We start from the raw sequence: 23421 nt of genomic DNA on the forward strand, positions 1-23421 counted from the left end.
AGTCCCTTGTCTCGGGACAAAGCAGCACACAGGGATAATAGGTTTAGGGTAGAAGAAAAATACCAAGCCGAGAGCCTGGCTCTGATGCCAAGACAAAATCTGATTGATTGTTCTGATGAATGAGAATGACTACAATTCTGATTGATTGATTGTTCTGATGAATGAGAATAACCATTTCATATAAAATTCGCATCACAAATATACTAAACACAAAAAGATTTGGTGTTGGTTAGCAATTTCGCATCACACGCACTTGAAATCTTATTTGGAAGTTTTATTATTCTGAGACTTTGATTGAATTATGTTGTGCGACAACTAACAGCAACCCTAAAAATAATAATTTATTCCATGTGAGCCCCTTTCTAATTTTCTCCATCTAATATATGCGAAAGTGTATCAAGCTTAACTATTTATTACCATGGGTTTTCAGAAAACAAATAACCTTATTCCGTTTCAAAACAGCGAAAAGAAAAAAAAGTGTTTGTCAAGTGAATTATATTGGAGATTTGTGAATTTCGGTCATAAAAAAAAAAAAGATCTTTAGTGAACAAATTCATGTGAATAGCATCATATATTGGTGTCAAGTTTTGATGCATCGTACATAAAAAATTCCTAATGAGATTAGACGACTCAGTGACCAATGATGTTTGATCTCTAGACTATTTTTGTGACAAATTTTGTACATTTTTAGGGGCTGCTAAAAGGACCTGTTTTCTTGTATTGTCCACGATAGGGGAAATTCGAATTTGGGATTTTATTTTATAAAAAGAATTGTGATTTAGTATCGAAGTATGCTGTTCAAGAGACCAAAATAGTATATCTTGCGAATTAACACAATATGCCTGAAAACTGGACGATGAAAACTCCTCAACAAATTAATCAAGGATAATACTTGTATTCATTCTTTAGAGAATGCGCTTATTCCCTCATTTGTAAATAAAATATCTTTACCTTAAAAATTTTATGATTGTAATCGTTCAATCTCTTAATCTTCATTAAGAGATCATTACTACAAATCATTTGAATCGAATATCGTTTGGTCATATAACAGTATCAAATAAATCAACAGTTTATCATGAATATGTTATTTGATACCTACACCGTTAATTTATTGAAACATATGAATGAGTAATGATGTCTATTTCGAATGATTTTTTGTGTGTAAAAACGATCTTAAAAAAAATGACAGCAAAACAACATAATTTATATTTTAGCTTCTATTGTTCACACAAAGCCACGTGATTTAGCACATGAGTGAAGTGGTAACAAAATGTCAAAACTAAGAAAGTATTTCTAAATGTAATATTTATTTATTTAAATGAACTAAGTATTTTATTTATTCTATAATATGTTAACAGTATGTGACTTTCGTAAGTGTACTATTGAAAAATTTGTGAAAAATAACGTATATACCTTGTATAGTACATATATAATACGTTGAAGTTTAAAAAAAATATATATAATACGTTAAAATGCGCAAGTATAGTACCTTGTAGAGTACATATATAATACGTTAAAATGTGTATAAAACAAAAATATATTTTTGAAAAATGCGCAAGTATGATACGCGTGTTTACCAACAAGGTTGTGGTTCTTCTGCAATTTCTGTGGGTTTCAAACTTTCAGGCCAGTTGGCCGCAGCTTGAATCATTCACTGCTCCCTGATAATTTTAAAACGATGTCCTATTATCTATTTGTTTTGGAATGTATTTGGTGGGATTGTACATTGTTTAGCTAGTCTATATATGGGCTTCAGGATTGACATTTGCTTATATATGCGACGTTAACAATTTAAGCATTTCGTGAGAGGATTTGTTAAGATACTTATTTCTATGATTGTAGAGCAAATGAGAATGCCTACTAACTACCATATTTATCTCTTCAAACCTACCAACATTTCAAGCCTATAAATAAAAAGTCATAGGAATTATAATGACAAGCATAGAGATATTTGTAAGATTTTCTCCTTATCTAAGATAGCAATAAGGTTATCTAAAATGGTTAAATCATTGTCACTTTTCAGCTTTCTGATCATTCTTGTTCTTCTCAACTCAGGTTTTATTTATTTATTTTTTATTTTTTTACATTTTAGTCAAAATGGGCATTGAGATTAACATAATTCATTATTTTGGTCCCTGAGATTTGAAATCGATAGAAGTGATCCCAGAATTTGTCCACCATTAATCATTTTGGTCATTCCGTGAAATTTTTTGTTAAATAGGGACCAAAACGATAAATGATTTGACAAAAATTGAGGGCATTTTTGTTACTTTATCCTTATTTGGAGATTTTTTTACGGAATGACAAAAATGACAAACTTATGTACCAGTTCTATCAATTTTAAATCTCAGGGATCAAATGAGGAGTTATGTCAATTTCCATGATCATTTTAGCTAAAAAACCTTATTTTCTTTTTTGCAATAACATTAGTTTAATTTACCGACACTAATTGTACATTTGTTTATTTAGATATATAATATCTCGACAAAAAAAGAAGAAGATACAATATCATGTTAAAACAATTATGCTTATGATGTTCGATTGTCATATTTGTAGCTACCAATATGGAGGCTATGAGAACTATGATACTCCCATGCAGAGCAGTGGAAGCAGACGTCTCGTGCACAACTGCAGGCGCAGACCCAGTGTGTGTTGATAGATGTCGCTTAAAATATGCCATAACCGAACCAATCTGTGAAAATGTCCCCGAAGTCCCCAATGCATTAACTTGCACATGTAGATATCCTTGCTAGATGTTCTTGTTCTCTGGATTATCAATAAAAAAGAACTAAAATATAATGTCTTTCATAATATAATCAATATGCATAGTTCATCTCTTTCCATCTCTCCCATGGTTTTACTATATTATTATCCTTAGCAGGGACGAAGTCAGAGATTTGTATGAATGGGGGCATCCTCAAACAATAAAGTTACAATTAAAAAGCTAAAAAAATTTACTAAACAAACACTTATATATTAATCTATAATGTTTTTCATACAAAACACTTAGAATCATTGTTGGTGAAGTCAGTCATATTGATACTAAGAGAAATGCTAAGGAGACTCTCAAAGTGGGACTCTCCACCACCTCATGTTTTTTGGCACAATGTTTAATGATGTTGGTACGGGGATTGTACTAAAAACATGAGGTGACGGAAAGTTCATGAAGATGTTCTCCTTTGGAAGAGTCTCCTTAGCACATTTCCCTTGATACCAATTATATATAGAGTTGAATTTTTATTTTAATTAGGGTTGGTCATTGAGATGCAAAATTGTGCAATTTTCTGCAAAAAAATTGAGTGGGGGCATCCGCCCCCTCTATGCCTATAGTGCCTCCGTCCCTGAACCTTGGTGATTTTATTGGGTAATCCTCACTTTGATAAGTGATATTCTGTTTTGTATTAATTAAATTAAAATATATGAAATTCACATAGAGGTTAGAGGCACATCAACTCTAGCTAATGTGGCTACATCTGCGTTTGCCGCGCTTTGATATTATTCAAAATGATATTAAACGGTATTTGTTTATCTCTACTCATAAATGCAGAACAATAACTAAATTCTGGATTGATTCAATAACTCATATATATGACCACAGGTTCACAAATTATATCTCACAGCATATATATGACCACCGGTTCACAATGAGTTATTGTCTTTCCAGTGTAATCTCACAGCATATATATGACCACCGGTTCACAAATTATATCTTCTCTTCGCTAAAAAAAGAAAAATTAAACAACATACCACCTTAATCCTACTCCCAAACAAGATCTGGGCTTGAAAAATGAAATAAAAGACCAAGAATCAAAGATAATTGGTGATGCGATCCCATGAGCATAGAGTACAGTTTTGTTTTCATCCAACTAAATTCATTATATATACCATATATACTTTGGCATGTATTAATTTGGTGGATTTGGGTTTGCATGCGTTTCTTTAATAGTATATGTAAATTTGATGAGAATCCAAAGTAATTAGTGTTAATGTAGACAGAGGAAGATCGAAGGAGAAGATCAAAATCCAAGAAATAGAGAGAGAGAGAGAGAAAGAGAGAGCAAGATTTTAGAGAGAGAGAAGCTGCAAACTGTTATATTGATCTTTCTAAATCTCAAAGTAATTACAATGATGTATTTATATAGAAGACTAACTCTCTAACTAACTATCTAACTAAGGTTTACAACCTTTGGACAAATGGCATGATCCTAGCCACTGTCTATATCCTTACATGCCCCCTCAAACTCATGAGTGGATGATTTGAGCATGAGGTTATCTACACCGCTAAATGCCTTCAGTATTAAATCTCCTCGAGTATAAGCGATGCCAACATATAATGTCCCCTTTAGATACCTCAAAATCCTCTTTACAACTGTAAAATGTGACACCATTGGAGATTGCATAAACTGACAGACTTGATGAACTGAGAAGGCAATGTCCGGGCGAGTGAAAGTGAGGTATTGGAGGGCTCCACGATACTCTGGTATGCTGTTGGATTATTATAGGGAATGCCATCATCTTTAACCAACCGATTGTAAGGTAAACAGGGGGTGTCACATGGCTTACAATCTACCATCTCAACTTTTTGCAACAAATCCAGTATATATTTGGACTACGACAAGAATAATCCCGTAGCAGGTTTTGAGAACTTGAATTCCAAAAAAATAATGGAGCTCCCCCAAGTCCTCAATGCCAAACTCAGAGGTTAAAGCGTTGATCACCTGTTGAATAGCTAAATGAGAATTGCCAGTAATAATAATATCATCGACATAGAGTAGTAGTACCACAATGTCACTGCCAACAATCTTAACAAATAAAGAAGAATCAGCATATGTGGATTGAAACCCAAGAGTGGGAAGAAAGCTTGTAAATCTGTCATTCCAGGCTCTAGGAGCCTGTTTCAATCCATATAGTGACTTGTGTAATTTACAAACCAAATCAGGATGTAAGGATCTCCAAAACCAGGAGGTTGAGACATGTACACTTCTTCATTTAACAAACCATGCAAAAAAGCATTCTTGACATCCAATTGTCGAAGAGTCCAATTGAAGTGAGCTGCCAAGGCTAGAACTAACCTCACAGTGGTTGATTTATAAGATATACATCAGCTTGACAAGCAAAGGTCTAGAAGGAGGAGGGTAATTTGGAAGATTGTAACAATGTGACAGTGGTTTCAACAATGTGTCTATGTTTTCTCTCGGCCAAGTCATTTTGTTCTGGAGTATAGGGACAAGATTTATGGTGAAGTATACCTTTATTGGTAAGAAAAGTTTGAAGTTTTTTGCTACAATATTCAACACCACCATCAGTTTGTAAAGTCTTAATACAAGCAGAGAATTAGGTTTGCACAAAGGAATAGAAGGCAACAAAGATGTCAAAGAAATCTGATTTATTGACAAGAGGAAACAACCAACAATATCTAGGCACTCATCAATGAGAGTTACATAATACTTGTAACCATCAATGGAATTACATGGAAAAGGACCCTAAAGGTCACTGTGTACAGTTTCGAAAGGAATTATAGATTTGTGTGCACTAGATTGAAATAGCAATTTTGTAAACTTGCCTTCTAAACAACTATGACGGAGCATAGGAACAATGTCCTTTGTACAAGAGATATGAGACTTAGTAAGCATGATAAAAGCAATGGTATTTGAAGGATGCCCTAACCTATTGTGCCAAAGATTTGAGCTAACAAGCTGTCCAAGCAATGCAAAAGCTTTAGAATGGCCTTGAGAATGAAATGATTGACGATTGGAAAGTGATGGAATGTGGTATAGTCCATTACTGAATTGTCATTTGTACAAGATCCTCCCTGTGGCTTTGTCCTGAATCCAAAAATAATAAGCATCAAACACTAACCAACAATTGTTATCAAGATAAATGCGATGAACTGATAACAAATTTTGAGATAGCCTAGGCACATAAAGAATGGAATTCAATTTTAGTGGTCGCACATGTGTTTGAATGATAGAGCTACCAATTTGTGAAATTTGCAAACCTTCACCATTAACAGTTTGCACTGTCTCATTAGAAGGCTAAGGAGATACCAATGACAAGTTACTGAAATCGGCAGTCATATGGTTTGTAGCTCCCGAGTCAGTAAGCCAAATCTGTGATGTAGAAGCTGAAGATGGCTGAGAAGATACAATGTGCAGAGCCTGGATATTGGATTGAGGAGAGAAAGTTGGTGCTGAAGGAGCATATTCATTGGTAGACATTTGAGAGTAGTGTGGACCACCAAAGTTGGGACCTTTATCATTGAAAAAACAATACCTGGTGGTATGATTTGTCTTGCCACAAATTTGGCAACCTTGTTTTTCCAATTGTTTTGAATGACAAAATGGAGCATTGTGGCCAAACTGATTACAGAGTTGACAAGGTACTTGTTGCATAGAAGAGTGTCCAATACACTGTGATGGAGAGGGTCCAATCACTCCAGAGAAAATAGGTGCTGAAGGTGAACCACGATTGGGAAACTGCTGTCTGTGACTAGGATTAGAATACTTATAGCCCTGATTAGTTTTGCCTTTACCCTTCTTATTGAAATTAAAAGATCGATACCCACCAGCAGAACTAAGATGAGGACCTGAAAACCCCGGATGAGCACCACCAGATTGATGGGATTTAGGACCAGAGTTACTAGCCACCATGGCAGACAAAAACTAAAAATTCACATTACTGTCCACAATTAGTTCTTTAGCAAAAAGATGCACCCTAAATTCTTGAAGAGAGATTACACGCTCACGACCCTTTATAACACTACGAAACGTATTATACTTAGGAGGTAATCCATTGAGGGCGAGGATAACAATATCTTCATCTGCAAAAGCAACTCCAGCCTCGAACAAGTAATCTCGAGCTTCCTTAATCCATTGCAGATATTGAGACACAGAATCAATCCCTTTCTTGATGGTTTGAAGATTCGACTTGAATTGAAAAACACTAGTCTGAGATACAACAGAAAATTATTCCTTTAACTAGGTCCAAAGATCACAAGCACTTGTGTTTCCAGTAGCACATGAAATCACAACCGGTGACAAAGTTGCAGTAATCAACTGCATAAGGGCCCGATCATGCATCTTCCAAACAATGTAATCTTCATTCTCAGATTGAGTTGACGAATTTGGAGCATTAACACCAGAACACGTAACATATCGAGATGGACAAGGAGTGGAGCCATCAACAAATCTTATGATCCCGTGCCCCTTAAGTAGCATTTGCATTTGGAAATGCCAATTCAAGTAATTAGAATCATCAAACTTCACATTCATAGATGTAGAAATTGTAGAGATAAGGCCAGTAATAGGCGATTGTAGAATTTGTAATTGAGATGCAGTAACCATATTTGCAGAATTGAGACATAAATGGGAGAGAAGAAATATCACAAACACCTGGTGTGCACAAATTGATAAGTGCAGAAAGAGGGAGATCGGGAAATTCAGAAACCCAAGAAATCACAGAGAAAGAAGATACCAGAAGTCGACCAAGAATGCAGTAATATACGATCGGCAAAAGCAAAAGCAAATCACAAAGTAAGAAGATGAGCGGAAGCAGCCGAAGGATTGAAGAACACAACGCAAGCAACAATGGCGATTGATACCATGTTAATGTAGATAGAGGAAGATCAAAGGAAAAGATCAGAATCCAAGAAATAGAGAGAGAGAGAGAGAGAGAGAGAGAGAGAGAAAGAGAGAGAGCAAAATTTTAGAGAGAGAAGCTGCAAACTGTTATATTGATCTTTCGTCAAAATGAATTTGAACCACATTATTGCAAGCTCATTATGATGCATAGCCCACTACTCCACCTCCTTAGTGCTGATAATATCGTTTGTTCGAAAAAAATAATATTTATTTGCGCGTTCTAGGGTTTTGGTCTAATGGACTGTCTCGTCGGCTCAGGGACCGTCTCGCCATCAAGGCTCCAACAACGACGTGGTTCCCTAATTGGATTCTTGCAGTGCAATTTGAAGAGTGATTTATGGAAGACTCTAGGACCATCTCGCCATAACGGTTCCAACAATGGCATAGTTCCATGACTTTATTCTTGCAATGCAATTTCAAGAGTGATTTGGAGTCTTCATGGAGACTCAGAATCCTTGGCTATTGGTATCCTTGGGTAAAGGCTTTTTGTATCTTCACTTCTCCACAAAAGAAGACATGAGAAGAGTGTATGGTGGTGGAACTTTTGCACTTCAGTTTGAGCTTTTAGGTTATCTCAATGGCAAGCGGATTTTGAGCCTAGAGACATACTTATAGACATTGAAAGTTTGGTGAAATAAATGTTCATTAACACACATTAAATTTTGACATGCTAGGGTTTACGTGGCATGCACCGTGTGTTTCACAAATTATACACATGACATGTGACTCATCAAAACTGGACGGGTCATCAAGAGGGACACGTGTCAACACTTGGTGAAAAGGAGTTATATGATTTTAAATTAAATTAACAACTTGAATCATTCACTACTCTCTAATAATTTTAAAACGATCTCTTATTATCTTTTGGCTCATTTGTAAGTGCCTTTAAAATGACTAAAAATACTTTTGAAAAAAATGTTTTTGGAACCAATCCTTAGGGCTAGTTTGATATTGCTGTGTTTTTTAAAAAAGTTGTTTCTGCTATGCTATGAGAATAAAGAGCAGTAAAATAAAGTTGTTGAGTGTTTGGTAAACTTTTTTTGTAAAAGTGCTTTTAACAAAAAAAAAAAAAAAACTGTGTCTGAGTGTTTGGTAAACGTTTATATAAATTGTTGTGAATATATTAAATAACTAAAAAAGATATAGTATTTAATGTGATATAATAATTGTCAAAGACAATAATATATGGGCAAAGATTGTAATTTTGTAAAATATGTGGGGTTATGACACATCCCGACTCGGAATGTCCACTAGGACTCCAAATCAAGTTGTGCTAGCCGACACCTGGAAGGTGACGAAGCCATAAAGTGTGATGATGTGGAAAATTGTGAATAAATTTAAACCTAAGAGTGCCTAAATACTAGAGTACACTGGTGAGTGGGAATGAACCCACTTCACACATGACGTTAGAGCATAAGCAAGTACAGAAGAGTGAATTAAGAATCGTACCCTCGAATAATGTACAATACTAAGAATCGCCATAATTCCTCAACGATAATCATATGTTAACTTATCGCATATTCATCACGTCTACTAACTCATCACGTATTCACCACATATGTTAGCTCATCACATATATTCATTATATATACTAGCATGTAAGTCGGAGTCACCTCTAGTGACTTATATGACATGTTCATATCTCATTACATAGCTCATCAGTTATGGCTAGCATATAATAGTCGGAGTCACCTCTAATGACCTATATGACATATTGATATCTCATCACATATCTCATCAGTTATGGCGATCATATAATAGTCGGAGTCACCTCTTGTGACCTATACGACATATTGATATCTCATCACATATCTCATCGGTTATGGCTAGTATATAATAGTCGGAGTCATCTCTAGTGACCTATACGACATATTGATATCTCATCACATATCTTATCAATCATGGCTAGCATATAATAGTCGGAGTCACCTCTAGTGACCTATATGACATATTGATATCTCATCACATATCTCATCAATCATGGCTAGCAAATAATAGTCGGAGTCACCTCTAGTGACCTATACGACATATTGATATCTCATCACATATCTCATCAATCATGGTTAGCATATAATAGTCGGAGTCACCTTTAGTGACCTATACGACATATTGATATCTCATCACATATCTCATCAATCATGGCTAGCATATAATAGTCGAAGTCATCTCTAGTGACCTATACGACATATTGATATCTTATCACATATCTCATCAATCATGGCTAGCATATAATAGTCGGAGTCACCTCTAGTAACCTATACGACATATTGATATCTCATCACATATCTCATCAGTTAAGGCTAGCATGTAATAGTCGGAGTCATCTCTAGTGACCTATACGACATATTGATATCTCATCACATATCTCATCGGTTATGGCTAGCATATAATAGTCGAAGTTATCTCTAGTGACCTATACGACATATTGATATCTCATCACATATCTCATCAATCATGGCTAGCATATAATAGTCGGAGTCACCTTTAGTGACCTATACGACATATTCATATCTCATCACATATCTTATCAATCATGGCTAGCATATAATAGTCGGAGTCACCTCTAGTGACCTATACGACATATTCATATCTCATCACATATCTCATCAATCATGGCTAGCATATAATAGTCGGAGTCACCTTTAGTGACCTATACGACATATTGATATCTCATCAATCATGGCTAGCATATAATAGTCGGAGTTACCTCTAGTGACCTATACGACATATTGATATCTCATCACATATCTCATCAATCATGGCTAGCATATAATAGTCAGAGTCACCTCTAGTGACCTATACAACATATTGATATCTCATCACATATCTCATCAATCAAACTAATACCGTATACTTACTTGAGTTTACCTAAACTTACCTGAACTTACCTGAGTGCCCTGCATTCACCTTTGCACTTCAGAGTGTTCGCAGCACCACAATTATATATATATATGCAAACAATTCAACTCATCGTTTAAGCATGATTCAATAGGCATAGCATTTTTAAAGCATAAATCATTTATTTGCATTTTTTTGGGAAACATCAAGCGTATATATATATACTTAAAATCAAAAGCCCACAAACATTGTTCAGTTCCTTAAACAAGGCTATGGTCTCGATTATTTAATTTCATTTCTTATATGGCTGCATCTAACGTCTCGTTAGACTGCCTACGTACCCTAAGCAGGAATCAAGCCATTCGTAGTTCACAATAATCATTTAAAGTAATACGCATATGGATAGATCACGATGAACTATAACTCAACCATCTCATAGTATTTAATAACGTATAAATATATATATATATATATATATATATATATATATATATATATATGTCATGGCATAAGTTTCTCAGTTCTATTTAAAAGCATTTATAGAATTATCAATCATGAAACATAAGATGAGCAAGGAAAGATCCACTCACTTGGAGTCCACACTACAACTTCTTAGCATAAACATCGAGGCATCACAACTATCGGCGCCTATGACCAAGGCCAATTTGGCCTGCAAAGGCTCCAATTTCATCAAAACCCATCGGAACCCTAGAAATGGGTGTTCTTGATTTGTCTTCAATTCAACTTCGACATCCCAACTAATGAATGGGCTTTGTTCCAGACCTCAAGGAGATTCTAATGGTGGTATTAATTGGGTGGAATCGTTTCAGAATTGGGGAAATCGAAGGCACAGTTTCATTGCACCCACCGGTGCATTTCTTGCGAATCCAAGGCCAAATTGCATGAATTTTGGGATGGAATTAGTAGAGGGAAGACTAGGAAGTTGTTTCCAGGTGGTGATTTGGCTCAATTTGCCGTGCAATGCCATGAATGGCGTCGGGAAGCATGGAGTGCCGCCGGTCGGGTCGAACCAAAATGGGTCGGGGATCCGATCCTGTGCGCCTTCTCTCCCTTCTTTCCCTGCTTTCTTTCTTCGCTGATTCATCCTCCTGCTGTCTCTCTCCTCCCCTGATTCGTCTCCCTGCTTTCAATTCTCCCCAGTTCTCTCTTCTTTCTTCCTTCCTGTCGACTCCCCCTTCATTTTTCCAAAACCCTTAATAATAAATATAATAATAATAATGATATGAAATTGAATGAAATAATAAATAACAATCCTTATCAACATGCTTTTGGAATACAGTAAGGTAATAGTTCACACGCGTCGTGAACTAACGACCAACAAAATCAATACCCTCACCTCTAGGGTATTCTCGTAAATTTCACTTTCTAGGATTTATAAAAAAATAAAATTTGGGACGGGTTGTCACAGGTTATACTTGTCATTTGAACATTTCATTAAATGGGCATTGATTACTATGATTTGAAAAAAAACACTTTTTTTAAAGCATAGTAGACTCTGCTTTTACTTTTATATGTTTTCTACTACCATTGATAGCAGTTTATAAAAAAAAAACATTTTTTCTTTGTTTTACCAAGCACCTTTGATGTTCCAGATTTTTTAATAAGTTGTTTTTTTTTTTTTAAAGCACTACAATCTCAAACTAGCCCTTAGTGAAAATGCAAGTGAATTACAAAAAAGCACTTGAAGTGCTTCTTACAAGAAGCACATAATTGGTACTTCTTGCAGTAATCACTTTAAGTATTTTGAAATCTAAAAACATTTTCTCTAAAAGCACTTTCAGTCATTTTAAAGGAACTTTCAAATAAGCCATTTTTGTTTTGGAGTGTATTTGGTGGGATGTTTGTCAAATTTATATATGAGTTTCAGGTTTGACATTCGCTTACATATGCACCGTTAACAATTAATGCATTTCTTTCTGAACTAGATTCTCTCATCTTCAATTTCCCTTCTTTTCCTTTCCATTCTCTTTCACTTGTCATTCTCTCCTTATAAAGAAGTCAACGCGTACAAAATGTTGAGATGATTTAATCATGACCGTTCAAATAGGAAGAAAGAAAAAAGAAGAGAAATTTAGAAGAGAGAAAATCCTACTCCTTTCTTGAGAGGATTCATTAAGATACCTATTTCTATGTTCGTGGAGCAATGCCTACTAAGTTACTAACTACCATATTTATCTCTTCAACCCCACCAACATTTCAAGCCTATAAATAAAACGTCATAGGAATGATAATGGCAAGCATAGAGATATTTGTAAGATTTCCTCCTTATCTAAGATAGCAATAAGGTTATTAAAATGGTTAAATCATTGTCAATTCTCAGCTTTCTAATCAGTCTTGTTCTTCTTAACTCAGGTACGTATACGTAATATTTTTCTGCAAGAACATTAGACTAATTTACCAACACTAATGGTACATCTGTATATTTAGATATATAATATCATGTTAAAACAATTATTCTTATGATGTTCGCTTGTCATATATCTGTAGCTACTAGTATGGAGGCTATGAGAACTATGGTATTCTCATGCAGATCAGTGCAAGCAGACCTCCCGTGCAGAATTGAAGCGGACCTAGCCTGTGTTGATAGATGCCGCTCAAAGTTTGGAGCAACCAATAACAAACCAGTCTAGGGGTGGGCAAACGGGTAGAGGAACCGTGGGTTGGTGAGGGTAAACCAGGTTCAGGCTGGGTACAGGGCGGGTCCAATTTTTTTTTTAGAATAAGCGGGGCAGGGCGGGCCGAGTCCTAACATTAAGAATAACGGGCCCCCGAACCGGCCAGTTAATTCTCCTTACTCTAGTCCATGTGGATTTTGGGCTCCATCCTCTCTCCAAAGTCCATACCACCCACACTCTTCTGTTTTCTCCTCCTCAACGACATCACCCTTCATGACTCTATATTCGCTCTTCTCACCGTCGTTGCGACCATCACCACAGCACCATCCTTGATGATATCCCAAAACACCCAAGTCCTAGAACCACGAAGGCACAACCCATCTCAATTCTCTCCTCCTCGTCGGCACCACCCATCTCGATTCCTAGACAACAGCACCGCCATTGTGATCATCATCACCCCATCACCGCCGTTGCCTGCTATAATTTTGGTAATTTTAAATTAGGCATTTGTTATTTATGTGAATTTTTGGTTTAGGGATTTAGGGTTTTTGAATCAGGAATGCTATAGATTCTGTTCTGGGTTCTAAATTTCTGGTTAGGGAATACAAGATTTATAGTTGTCACAATGAAGGTTGTGGGGATGAAATTGTATTCATTTGATATATATGTGTGTCTGTTCTTTAATTTTGTTTTCATTGTTTGGTGCAATAGGATCGAAATTGAAATTGTATATCATTTTCATTCCACTGTTGGCTGTTTTTGAATAATCCACTGACATATTTTTCGATTTGATCGAAACATTCACCCATGAGAGGGATAAAACCATTTTCTGGTTTTCTTGCCCATGTACATAAAAGTCTTGATTTGGACGTTATGCACTGCAGTGCATCTTTGAAAATGTTATTTCTGAAAAAAAAAAAAAATTTGGACTCGTTGACTAGTCCCAAACTGGCCCGTTTCAAGCAGGCCGTGTTGGGTCCGGTTCCAAAACTCAAAATGCCTCTATCCGGCCCACCCCGCACCGTTACATTTTGGGTAGGATGAAGTTCCTCCATATTTGGGCCTGGTCTGACCTGTGCCCATCCCTAAACTAGTCTAGTGAAAATGTCCACTATATGCCCAATGTATTAACTTGCACATGTAGATATCCTTGCTATGTTCTTGTTCTCTCGTCACGTGTCTGGATTTTGAATAAAAAATAACTAAAATATAATGTCTTTCATAATATATAATCAATATCGATCGTCCATCTCTCTCTATCTCTCCCATGGTTTTACTAATTTTATTATCTTTGGTGATTTTATTGGGTCAATTTTTTATTTCCTCACTTTGATCAGTGATATTCGATTTTGTATTAATTAATTACAATATATGAAATTCGAACTTAAACGCATGAAGGTTAGAGGGAGCATAATATGGCTGTATCCGCATTTACCGATGTGCTTTGATATTTAAAATGATATTAAACAGTATTTATTTGTCTTAAATGCAGAACAATAACTATCACAGCATATGTGACCACTGGTTTACAAATTATATATCTTCAATTCTTCCTCCCTAAAAATAATTAAACAACAACAACAACAACAATATCTGGGTTCGAACCAATATCCGGGTCCGAAACAATATCTGGGTTCGAAAAATGAAATAAAGGATAAAAAATCAAAGATAATTGGTGATGATCCCATGAGCATAGAGAACGGCTTTGTTTTCATCCAACTAAATTCGTTATATATACCATACTTATGTCTGTTTACATCTACTCACATTTCTAATCTACATATAAATACACAGCTCCCTTACGAGTGTGGTTAAAACTTAAAACGTAAACTTGGCATTGTTAAAGTTGTTAGAATATTCTAGCTGATAGGGTTAGGGTTCCTTGTTTTTAGGCTTGTTTTGAGTCGTGCATAATAATCCCTTTGCTTGAGGGACAAGGTTATTTGTTTTGGCTTAGTCTGCACCACGATTCTAGGGTTGTTAAGTTGTGGGTTGTTGTTTCCCTTCATGTTTAGCTGTAAGACTATTTAATAGCCATATATGTTCTTTAATTCAATAAGAAAGTTCTCCTAGCAATTAACTGTTATCAAGTTTTTGTTTTGTGCAAGCTATTTGTCGTTCTTTCTGGTTATAACATCTGGTATCAGAGCCCCATCACACGGCATGATCAAAAGTCTGAAATACATTAGTGAAGGAGTAATGACATGGCAACCGAGAATAGCTTGGTGCAGCCTGCCATTCCAAGGTTTAATGGACACTACGATCACTGGAGCATGCTCATGGAGAACTTCCTAAGGTCTAATAAGGAGTATTGGAACTTGGTGGAAACTGGGATTCCTGCAGCAGCGGGGACGGATCTCACTGAGGCACATAAGAAAACAATTGACGATCTTAAGATGAAGGATTTGAAGGCTAAGAACCACTTGTTCCAAGCCATTGATCGATCAATTTTGGAAACGATTTTGAATAAGGACACTGCAAAGAATATTTGGGATTCGTTGAAGCAAAAGTATCAGGGAACATCACGAGTCAAACGTGCCCAGTTGCAAGCTCTTCACAAAGAGTTTGAAATGCTTCACATGAAGGTTGGAGAATCGGTGAATGATTACTTCGGAAGAAATCTCATCATAGCCAACAAGATGAGAATTCACGAAGAATAGATGGATGATGTGGTAATCATTGATAAGATTTTGAGATCCATGACCCCGAAGTATGAATATGTTGTATGCTTTATTGAGGAATCAAACAACTTAGATGTTTTGTCCGTCGATAAGCTTCAAAGCAGCCTCTTGGTGCATGAACAAAGGATGAGCCGACACACTGTGGATGAACAAGCATTGCAAATTACTCAAAAAGTGCAGTCAGGAGGAAGAAGTAGAGGTCGCAGTGCTTGCCGTGGAAGAGGAAGAGGAAGGGGTATGTTTGGATTCGATAAAACCACCTTAAAGTGCTACAATTGTCATGAGCTAGGCATTTCCAGTGGGAGTACCCTAAGAAGGGAAAGGATTCAAGGGAAAATTACGTAGAGGCAAGTGAAGATATACTGCTGATGGCATACGTGAATGCCAATAAAGTTGATACAAGTCATATTTATTTCCTGGATTCATGTTGCAGTAGCCATATGTGCGGCAAAATGGACATGTTTTTAGACTTTGACAACAACTTTAGAAAGTTGGTGAAGCTGGGCAACAACTCGAGTCTCACTATGCTAAGCAAAGGAAATATACGAATGGAGGTCAAAGGGATTATACAGGTGGTCACTGGAGTTTTCTATATGCCAGAGTTATAGAACAACCTATTGAGTATCGGCCAGCTACAAGAGAAGGGCCTTGCAGTGCTCATGCAACATGAAAATGTAAGATCTTTCATCCTGAGAAAGGGAGACTGAGATGTCATGCAATCGAATGTTCGATGTCCATCAAATGAGCAAAGGTGTTTTTCTTCCTCGCTGACCATAGATCAATCCTAACTTTGGCATTGTCACTATGGACATCTTAGTTGGAATGGTCTTAAAATTCTTTGTGAAATCTCATTCCAGAATTTCACTATTATAATCTACATATTTGTATTATTGAGATTTTATGTTATTTTTTCGGGAATTTATATTAATTTATTTGAATTTAGATTTTAATTAAACTAGTTACGAAGTTTGAAGTTTGGAAATTAGTTATTTAAAATCCATAGGCCTTTCGAGGTCACAATTTATACTTTCGAATAGAGCTCAATCTCACGAACACATAGGCCTAAACTATTTGTGAAACAGAGTTATAATGAAGGATTTATTAACGTTTAAAGTTAAGGACATTTTGGTAATTTTCCTTCAATCTAGAAAGCTCCAGATTTTCTGGAGCAATGAGATGTGCCACGTGTGTGGCTGGGATGAAAGGAAAAGAAGAGAAAGGAGAGAGATGGACGGTTGTGATAGAAAAGAAAAGAGAGAAATTGAGGGGTGCAGACCAATGAGGGAAGGAAAAAAATGAGGGAAATGAGGAAAAAGAGAATGAGGGGAAATCAGACCCTCCTTCAACCCATATCCCTTGCGACTCGACCCGATTGGAACCCATGGAACCTAATGGTTCTCTGGCTAATTTCCGGTGAATTATGCCAAGGCACTACTTGAAAAACACTCCACGACTCTCTCTCTACCATTTCCACACCAAATTCAATAAGATTGTGAATAATTGCACCGATGGGTGTGTGGTGGTTCCCCGGTGGCAATCCACCATTCTCAAAGGTAACTCCATCAAACACCACCACCAAAAAGCTCCCCTCAACCTTTTGAACAAAGCCTAAGCAGTGGAGAAGACGTTAGAGCTAGTATGGAGGACGAATCGAAGCCCATAATTTCTAGGGTTTCCGGTGGGTTTAAGTGAAATTGGGGGTTTTCCTGGCCAAATTGACCTTGATCACATGTATGAAACTTTTTCTATTCATTGAGATCTACAATTCTATGAATTTTGGTAATTTTTGGAATTAGTTGGATTTTTTGACAAGTCGGGGCGGCCGGTTGCTGTGTCTGACGGCTCGTGGGGTGAGACCCATTTTCCCTTCTTAAACTAATTTGGATACCCTGATTCCATATGTGACGTCCAATTAATGAAATCTCATCGTATGACTATAGTTTTGATAGAGATCGCCAGTTGATCATTATATGATTTGATGATCCGACTGTTGGATCGTCACCAAACTTTGATATGTTATAGTACGTAATATTTGAGGACCATAAAAACTTATGGATTGGGAATCCAACATACGGATCTTCCCGAATTTAATTTCTAAGTTTGTAAAATCAAACGTTGACGGCCACTTGAATTTGCGATTGACGGAGATCCAACCGTTAGATCATAATGAAATTTTAATATGTTGTTCTAGAAGCATAATGTGGACTTTGGGAAGTTACGGATTGGAAATCCATGGACAGATGTTCCAGATTGACTGTATAAGGTTATGGACCCCACCTTTGATAGAGACTTGACTTATGGTCAATATGCTACAAATTGATCTTAAGTATTAAAATTAGTATTACTAGAGACTAGGTAGGGCTTAGTGGGCCTACATTGGTTAGTGAGTTATCCCAGATAATATATACATCGGTTTACGTGTATGAGACGTCATATTTTGATATATATGTGTTTATTTATCTTCTTAATATTGTGAATGATAAGTATGATAAATGTTATGACAATGTGATCTTAGAATCCTATTAGAAGTATTCTGTAAAACTTATATGCTTGTGTGACATATTAGTTGGTGGCTCTGAGAAGTTGATGGTGTAGGTGACTACGTTGTAACTCATAGGGGTTGAGGTATAGATAGGTTGTGTGTTGAATTTACTGCACCATGTAGCAGTGGTGCATAGATGGTCCTACTTGGTATATCCACGATGGGGGACCATACGTATTTCAGGGGTGATCTTGGTATATCCGCAATGAGTGATCACTGCCTGCATGATTAGACTATACTTATGGTTCTGTTTGGTACATTCGCAATGAGGGACCGTACACATTCTAGGAGTGATCATGTTTGGTATATCCGTGATGGGCGATCATTACCTAGCTGAGATTCCATGGAGCTTATTGGGTTCAGCATGATGACATGTCTTTCTCGATTGACGTGCACCTCGATTTACGTATTGATGGCTTCACATTGTGTTATGCTTATTGATTTTATGTGATTTGAATTGTGTATTGAACTTGTTGTGGAGTGTGGTTGATTTGTATGTTTGGCATGAGGTGATGAAATGTGAGGACTAGTAGTGGACCATGAACCCATTGTCATGGAGGTTGTTGCTTCAACACTTGTTTCACATATCGTATCATTATTTCATCTATCGTTTAGTTGAACTGTTCCAATTGTGTACCTTGTGCTTGGTTTCATTTCTTGTTTCGTTAAGCTTTTGTGTTTTAAGTACTTGTTTCATGTCTTATTCTTCGGGCGTTGCTATATTCCTTGGACTTCCGCTCGATTTCGTTAAGTGATCCGAAACTGGGTTTCCACTGGGGTTCCCTTTGAGTGGTTTGGTTCCCTGCTTCGTCTGGATTCCATTGAGTGGTCCAGAATCCATCGTGATCCACGATTTCGTTGAGTGGTCCAGAATCGTATCCAACTTAGATTTCATTGAGTGGTTCGATATGCATTGTACTCCGCGATTCGGTTGAGTGGTCCGGAATCGTATCCACTCGGATTTCGTTGAGAGGTCTGGAATCCCTTCTACTCTGCAATTTCGTTGAGTGGTTCAAAATCGTATCTTGGTTTGAATTCTGTTGAGTGGTCCAAAATCCCCTTTGGTGTCTTGGTTTCGTTGAATGGTCTAGAACCCGATATTGCGGGATTTCGTTAAGTGGTCCAAAATTGCATCATTTGACTTGTTGGTTCCTTGGATTTGATCTCAACTTCAGAGATGTAGGCTTCGGCCAAACTGTGTTGCTCTAGCCCTGCATTTCAGTGTATAGTATGTGTTATTGATTGATGTGATTGTGGAATGATGTTGGTTGTGATTGTTGTCATTATGATTAGACTCGTTGACCAATATGGCTAGAGATTAATGTTGCGCTTTGTTAAATGTTCTTTGAAATGTTGCATGCCTTGAATTGTGGTATTGTGTGGAGATATAATGAGATATGCGTTGAATGTTCGAGTGTGAATGACAAACTACAAATGACTTGATCTCTATTTAGGGTACGTAGGCAGTCTAATGAGGAGGTTAGATGCAGCCATATAGTATACAAAAAATTATTACGCAGTTGGATCTCGAGTTGTGCTTTGTCCTTATCCCGTAAGCGGGATATGTTAGAGATATGGGTAGTTGGTGATGTCACGTGTTGATCCTGGACATATGTTGGGATCAGGGTGAGACATTCTCTAACAAAAGAAGATGGTTGATGGGTTGCCTCAGATCAAAGCTCATTTGACTGTACGTGAACATTGCTTGGTGGGAAGGCAGCCTCGAGACCCATTTCTAAAGGAAAGTATATGGAAGGCTTCTGAGATTCATGCTAATATATGCAGACCAATAAATCCCACTTCAAATAGTAAGAAAAGGTACCTCATTACTTTCATTGATGATTTTAGTTGAAAAACTTGGGTATATTTCTTGGTGGAGAAATCAGAAACATGTGTTGCCTTTAAAACCTACAAAGCTAGGGTTAAGAAGGAAACTGGAAGGTTCATAAGAAGTCTGCGCACTGACCGTGGGGTTGAGTTTACATCACAAGAGTTCACTAATTTTTGTGATGTAAATGGAATTAGAAGACAATTGACGGCTGTGGACATTCCCCAACAGAATGGGGTGGTGGAGAGGAAAAATCTAACCATCATGTTCGAAGCATGCTTTCTGAGAAGAAAATCCCAAAATTGGACTGTGCATGTTCTAAATAGAAGTCCAACACTTGTTGTGAAAAAAAAGACTCCAAAAGAAGCTTGGAATAGAAGTAAACCATATGTGGAACGTTTCAAAATTTTTGGCTGCATACCTTATGTTCATGTACCTGACAATAAGATAATTAAGCTTGACGACAAAAGCCTGAAATGCATATTTCTTGGGGTAAGTGAATAATTTAAAGCTTATAGGCTATTTGATCCCATTTCTCAGAAGATTATTGTGAGCCGAGACGTGGTTTTTTACGAGAACCAAAGTTGGAATTGGGATGACAATCATGAGGAAGCAATTTTGGTTGATCTTGAACGGGAAACCGAAGAGGAAAACAATAAAAAAATTGGTGACAATGAAAAGGAACCTACAATGGGCATTGTGGAGAATAAAGAATCAGTGCAAAGTGACATGGTAGATCATGATTCTTCTAATCAGTTGGCAGATGAAAGCTCATCATGAGATGGACGATTAAGAAGACCACCAATTTGGATGAAGGATTATGTGAATGCTGAAGGATTCTTTGAGAATGATGATGTGAATGAAAATTTGGCTCGTTTGGCCTTATTTTCTGATATTGATCTTCTTTCCTATGAAGATACAATGATGAGTAAAACATAGAGACAAGCCATAGATACATAGATTGAAGCTATTGAAAGGAATGATACATGAGAACTGACCGAGCTACCACCTAGAGGAAAAATGATTGAGGTGAAGTGGGTTTTCAAAACAAAACTCAATAAGAATGGAGAAGTGGATAAGTACAAGGCTCGGTTAGTCGCAAAAGGGTACAATCAACAGTACGAAGTAGACTATGTTGAAGTGTTTGCGTATGTGGCACGTCTAGATACTATACGAGTTGTAATAGCACTTATAACTCAGAGAAGTTGGACGAGCTATCAGTTAGAGGTCAAGTCTGCCTTTCTACATGGAGAATTGAATGAAGAGGTGTTCGTTGCACAACCTCCTGGTTATGAGCAAAAGGGTCACGAGCAAAAGGTATACAGACTTAAAAAGGCTCTTTATGGCCTTAAACAAGCTCATTGAGCTTGGTATAGTCGCATAGAGTCTTACTTCGTACGTGAAGGATTCGAGAAATGCCTATATGAGCATACTTTGTTCACCAAAACAATGAATGGAGGTATGTTAATTGTTCATCTTTATGTCGATGATCTTATATTCACTGAAAATGATGAGAGTATGTTCAAGGAGTTCAAACAATCCATGATGGTTAAATTCAAATGATTGATCTTGGGAAGATGAGTAATTTTCTTGGTACTGAAGCATTGCAAATATCAGATGGAATCTTCATTAGCCAATGGAAATACACTCAGGAAGTATTAGAAAGGTTTAACATGGATCAATGCAATCATGTACATAACCTAGTGGTTTCAAGCTTGTGAAGGATGAATGTGAAGTGAGGGTTAACAACACCCTCTACCAGCAAATGGTAGGGAGTCTCATGTACTTGACGGCCACGCGTCCTGATATGATGTTTGTAGTAAGCTTAATCAGTCGATACATGGAGCGTCCCACTCAACTTCATTTACAAGCAGTAAAAAGGATGTAAAGGTATTTGAAGGGCACTTTTAGTCTTAGGGTTTTCTACAAAAAGGGAGGAGATGAAGAATTAGTGGGATACATTGATAGCGATTACGCAGGAGATCAAGATGACAGAAAGAGCACTTCGGGGTACATATTCATGATGGGTTCAGGGGTAGTATCGTGGTCATCAAAGAAGCAACCTGTGGTTACTCTTTCTACCACTGAAGCAGAGTTTATTTATGCAGCATCATGTGCTTGTCAAGCTGTGCGGTTGAGGAGAATTTTACAAGAACTTAAACATGCTTAAAACTAGGCTACATTGGTGTATTGTGATAATGTTTTAGCAATTAAATTTTCCAAGAATCCAGTAATGCATGGACGAAGAAAGCATATAGATGTTTGTTTTCATTTCCTTCGTGATCTGATCAAAAAATGAGTTGTGGATTTAATTCAGTGCTCCACCCAGGAGCAAGTTGCAGATCTTTTAACAAAGCCAGTGAAGCTCGAAGTGTTCTTGAAGATGTGTGGTTTAATGGGGATTTCTGAATACCCAGGAATAAACTGATTGTCAATGGTAATCAGTTTAAGGGAGGATGTTAAAGTTGTTAGAATATTCTAGCTGATAGGGTTAGGGTTCCTTGTTTTTTGGGCTTGTTTTGAGTTGTGCATAATAATTCCTTTGCTTGAGGGACAAGGTTATTTGTTTTGACTTAGTTTGCACCACGATTCTAGGGTTGTTAAGTCGTGGGTTGTTGTTTCCCTTCATGTTTAGCTGTAAGGCTATTTAATAGCCACATCTGTTGTTTAATTCAATAAGAAAGTTCTCCCAGCAATTAAGTGTTATCAAGTTTTTGTTTTGTGCAAGCTATTTGGCGTAGGGCTAGGCACGGGCTGGGCCGGGCCCATTTTTGAAGGGACCGGACCAGACCCGGAATTAAAGGAGATGGGGAGGGCCAGGCTGGGCATTACAATTCTGAAAATAGGAACCGGACCTTACCCGGCTCGGTTAAAACGGCCGGTTCGGTCCGGGTACACGGGTCCTTTTTTTATTTTTTTTTCCTGTTTAAAAATGTTTGCTGCACACAGATTGCAGTTTTTACACAGAACAGATTTCACATATTGCAGTTTGAAAAAACTGCACAAATTCCACAAATTTCACAGATTTCACATATTGCAGTATTTATCTTTTCTTATTCCTGTTCTATAAAATTCACACTCATACACATACAGAAGCAGGAACAATTAAAAAAACCCGGAAATATAGAAAAATTACAAGAAATTCATAGCCACAACTTGAACATGGAAATATATATAAGGCATTTCTATAGAGATACTAATATATACACACACATATATACATGCAATTGCCGATCTGTAAAATTCATATAACCTA

General features: G+C 36.9%; 1 protein-coding gene across 1 annotated transcript; it reads left to right on the plus strand.

Annotated features, from left to right (window-relative positions):
• The first annotated feature begins 15318 nt into the window (after positions 1-15318).
• On the plus strand, positions 15319-15774 carry LOC139189560 (uncharacterized). Its single transcript, XM_070808537.1, has one exon. The coding sequence runs from the start codon at positions 15319-15321 to the stop codon at positions 15772-15774; it is 456 nt and encodes a 151-aa protein (XP_070664638.1).
• The last annotated feature ends 7647 nt before the right edge of the window (positions 15775-23421 follow it).

Source organism: Malus domestica, chromosome 11, assembly GCF_042453785.1.
Source record: "Malus domestica chromosome 11, GDT2T_hap1".
NCBI classification, from domain to species: Eukaryota; Viridiplantae; Streptophyta; class Magnoliopsida; order Rosales; family Rosaceae; genus Malus; species Malus domestica.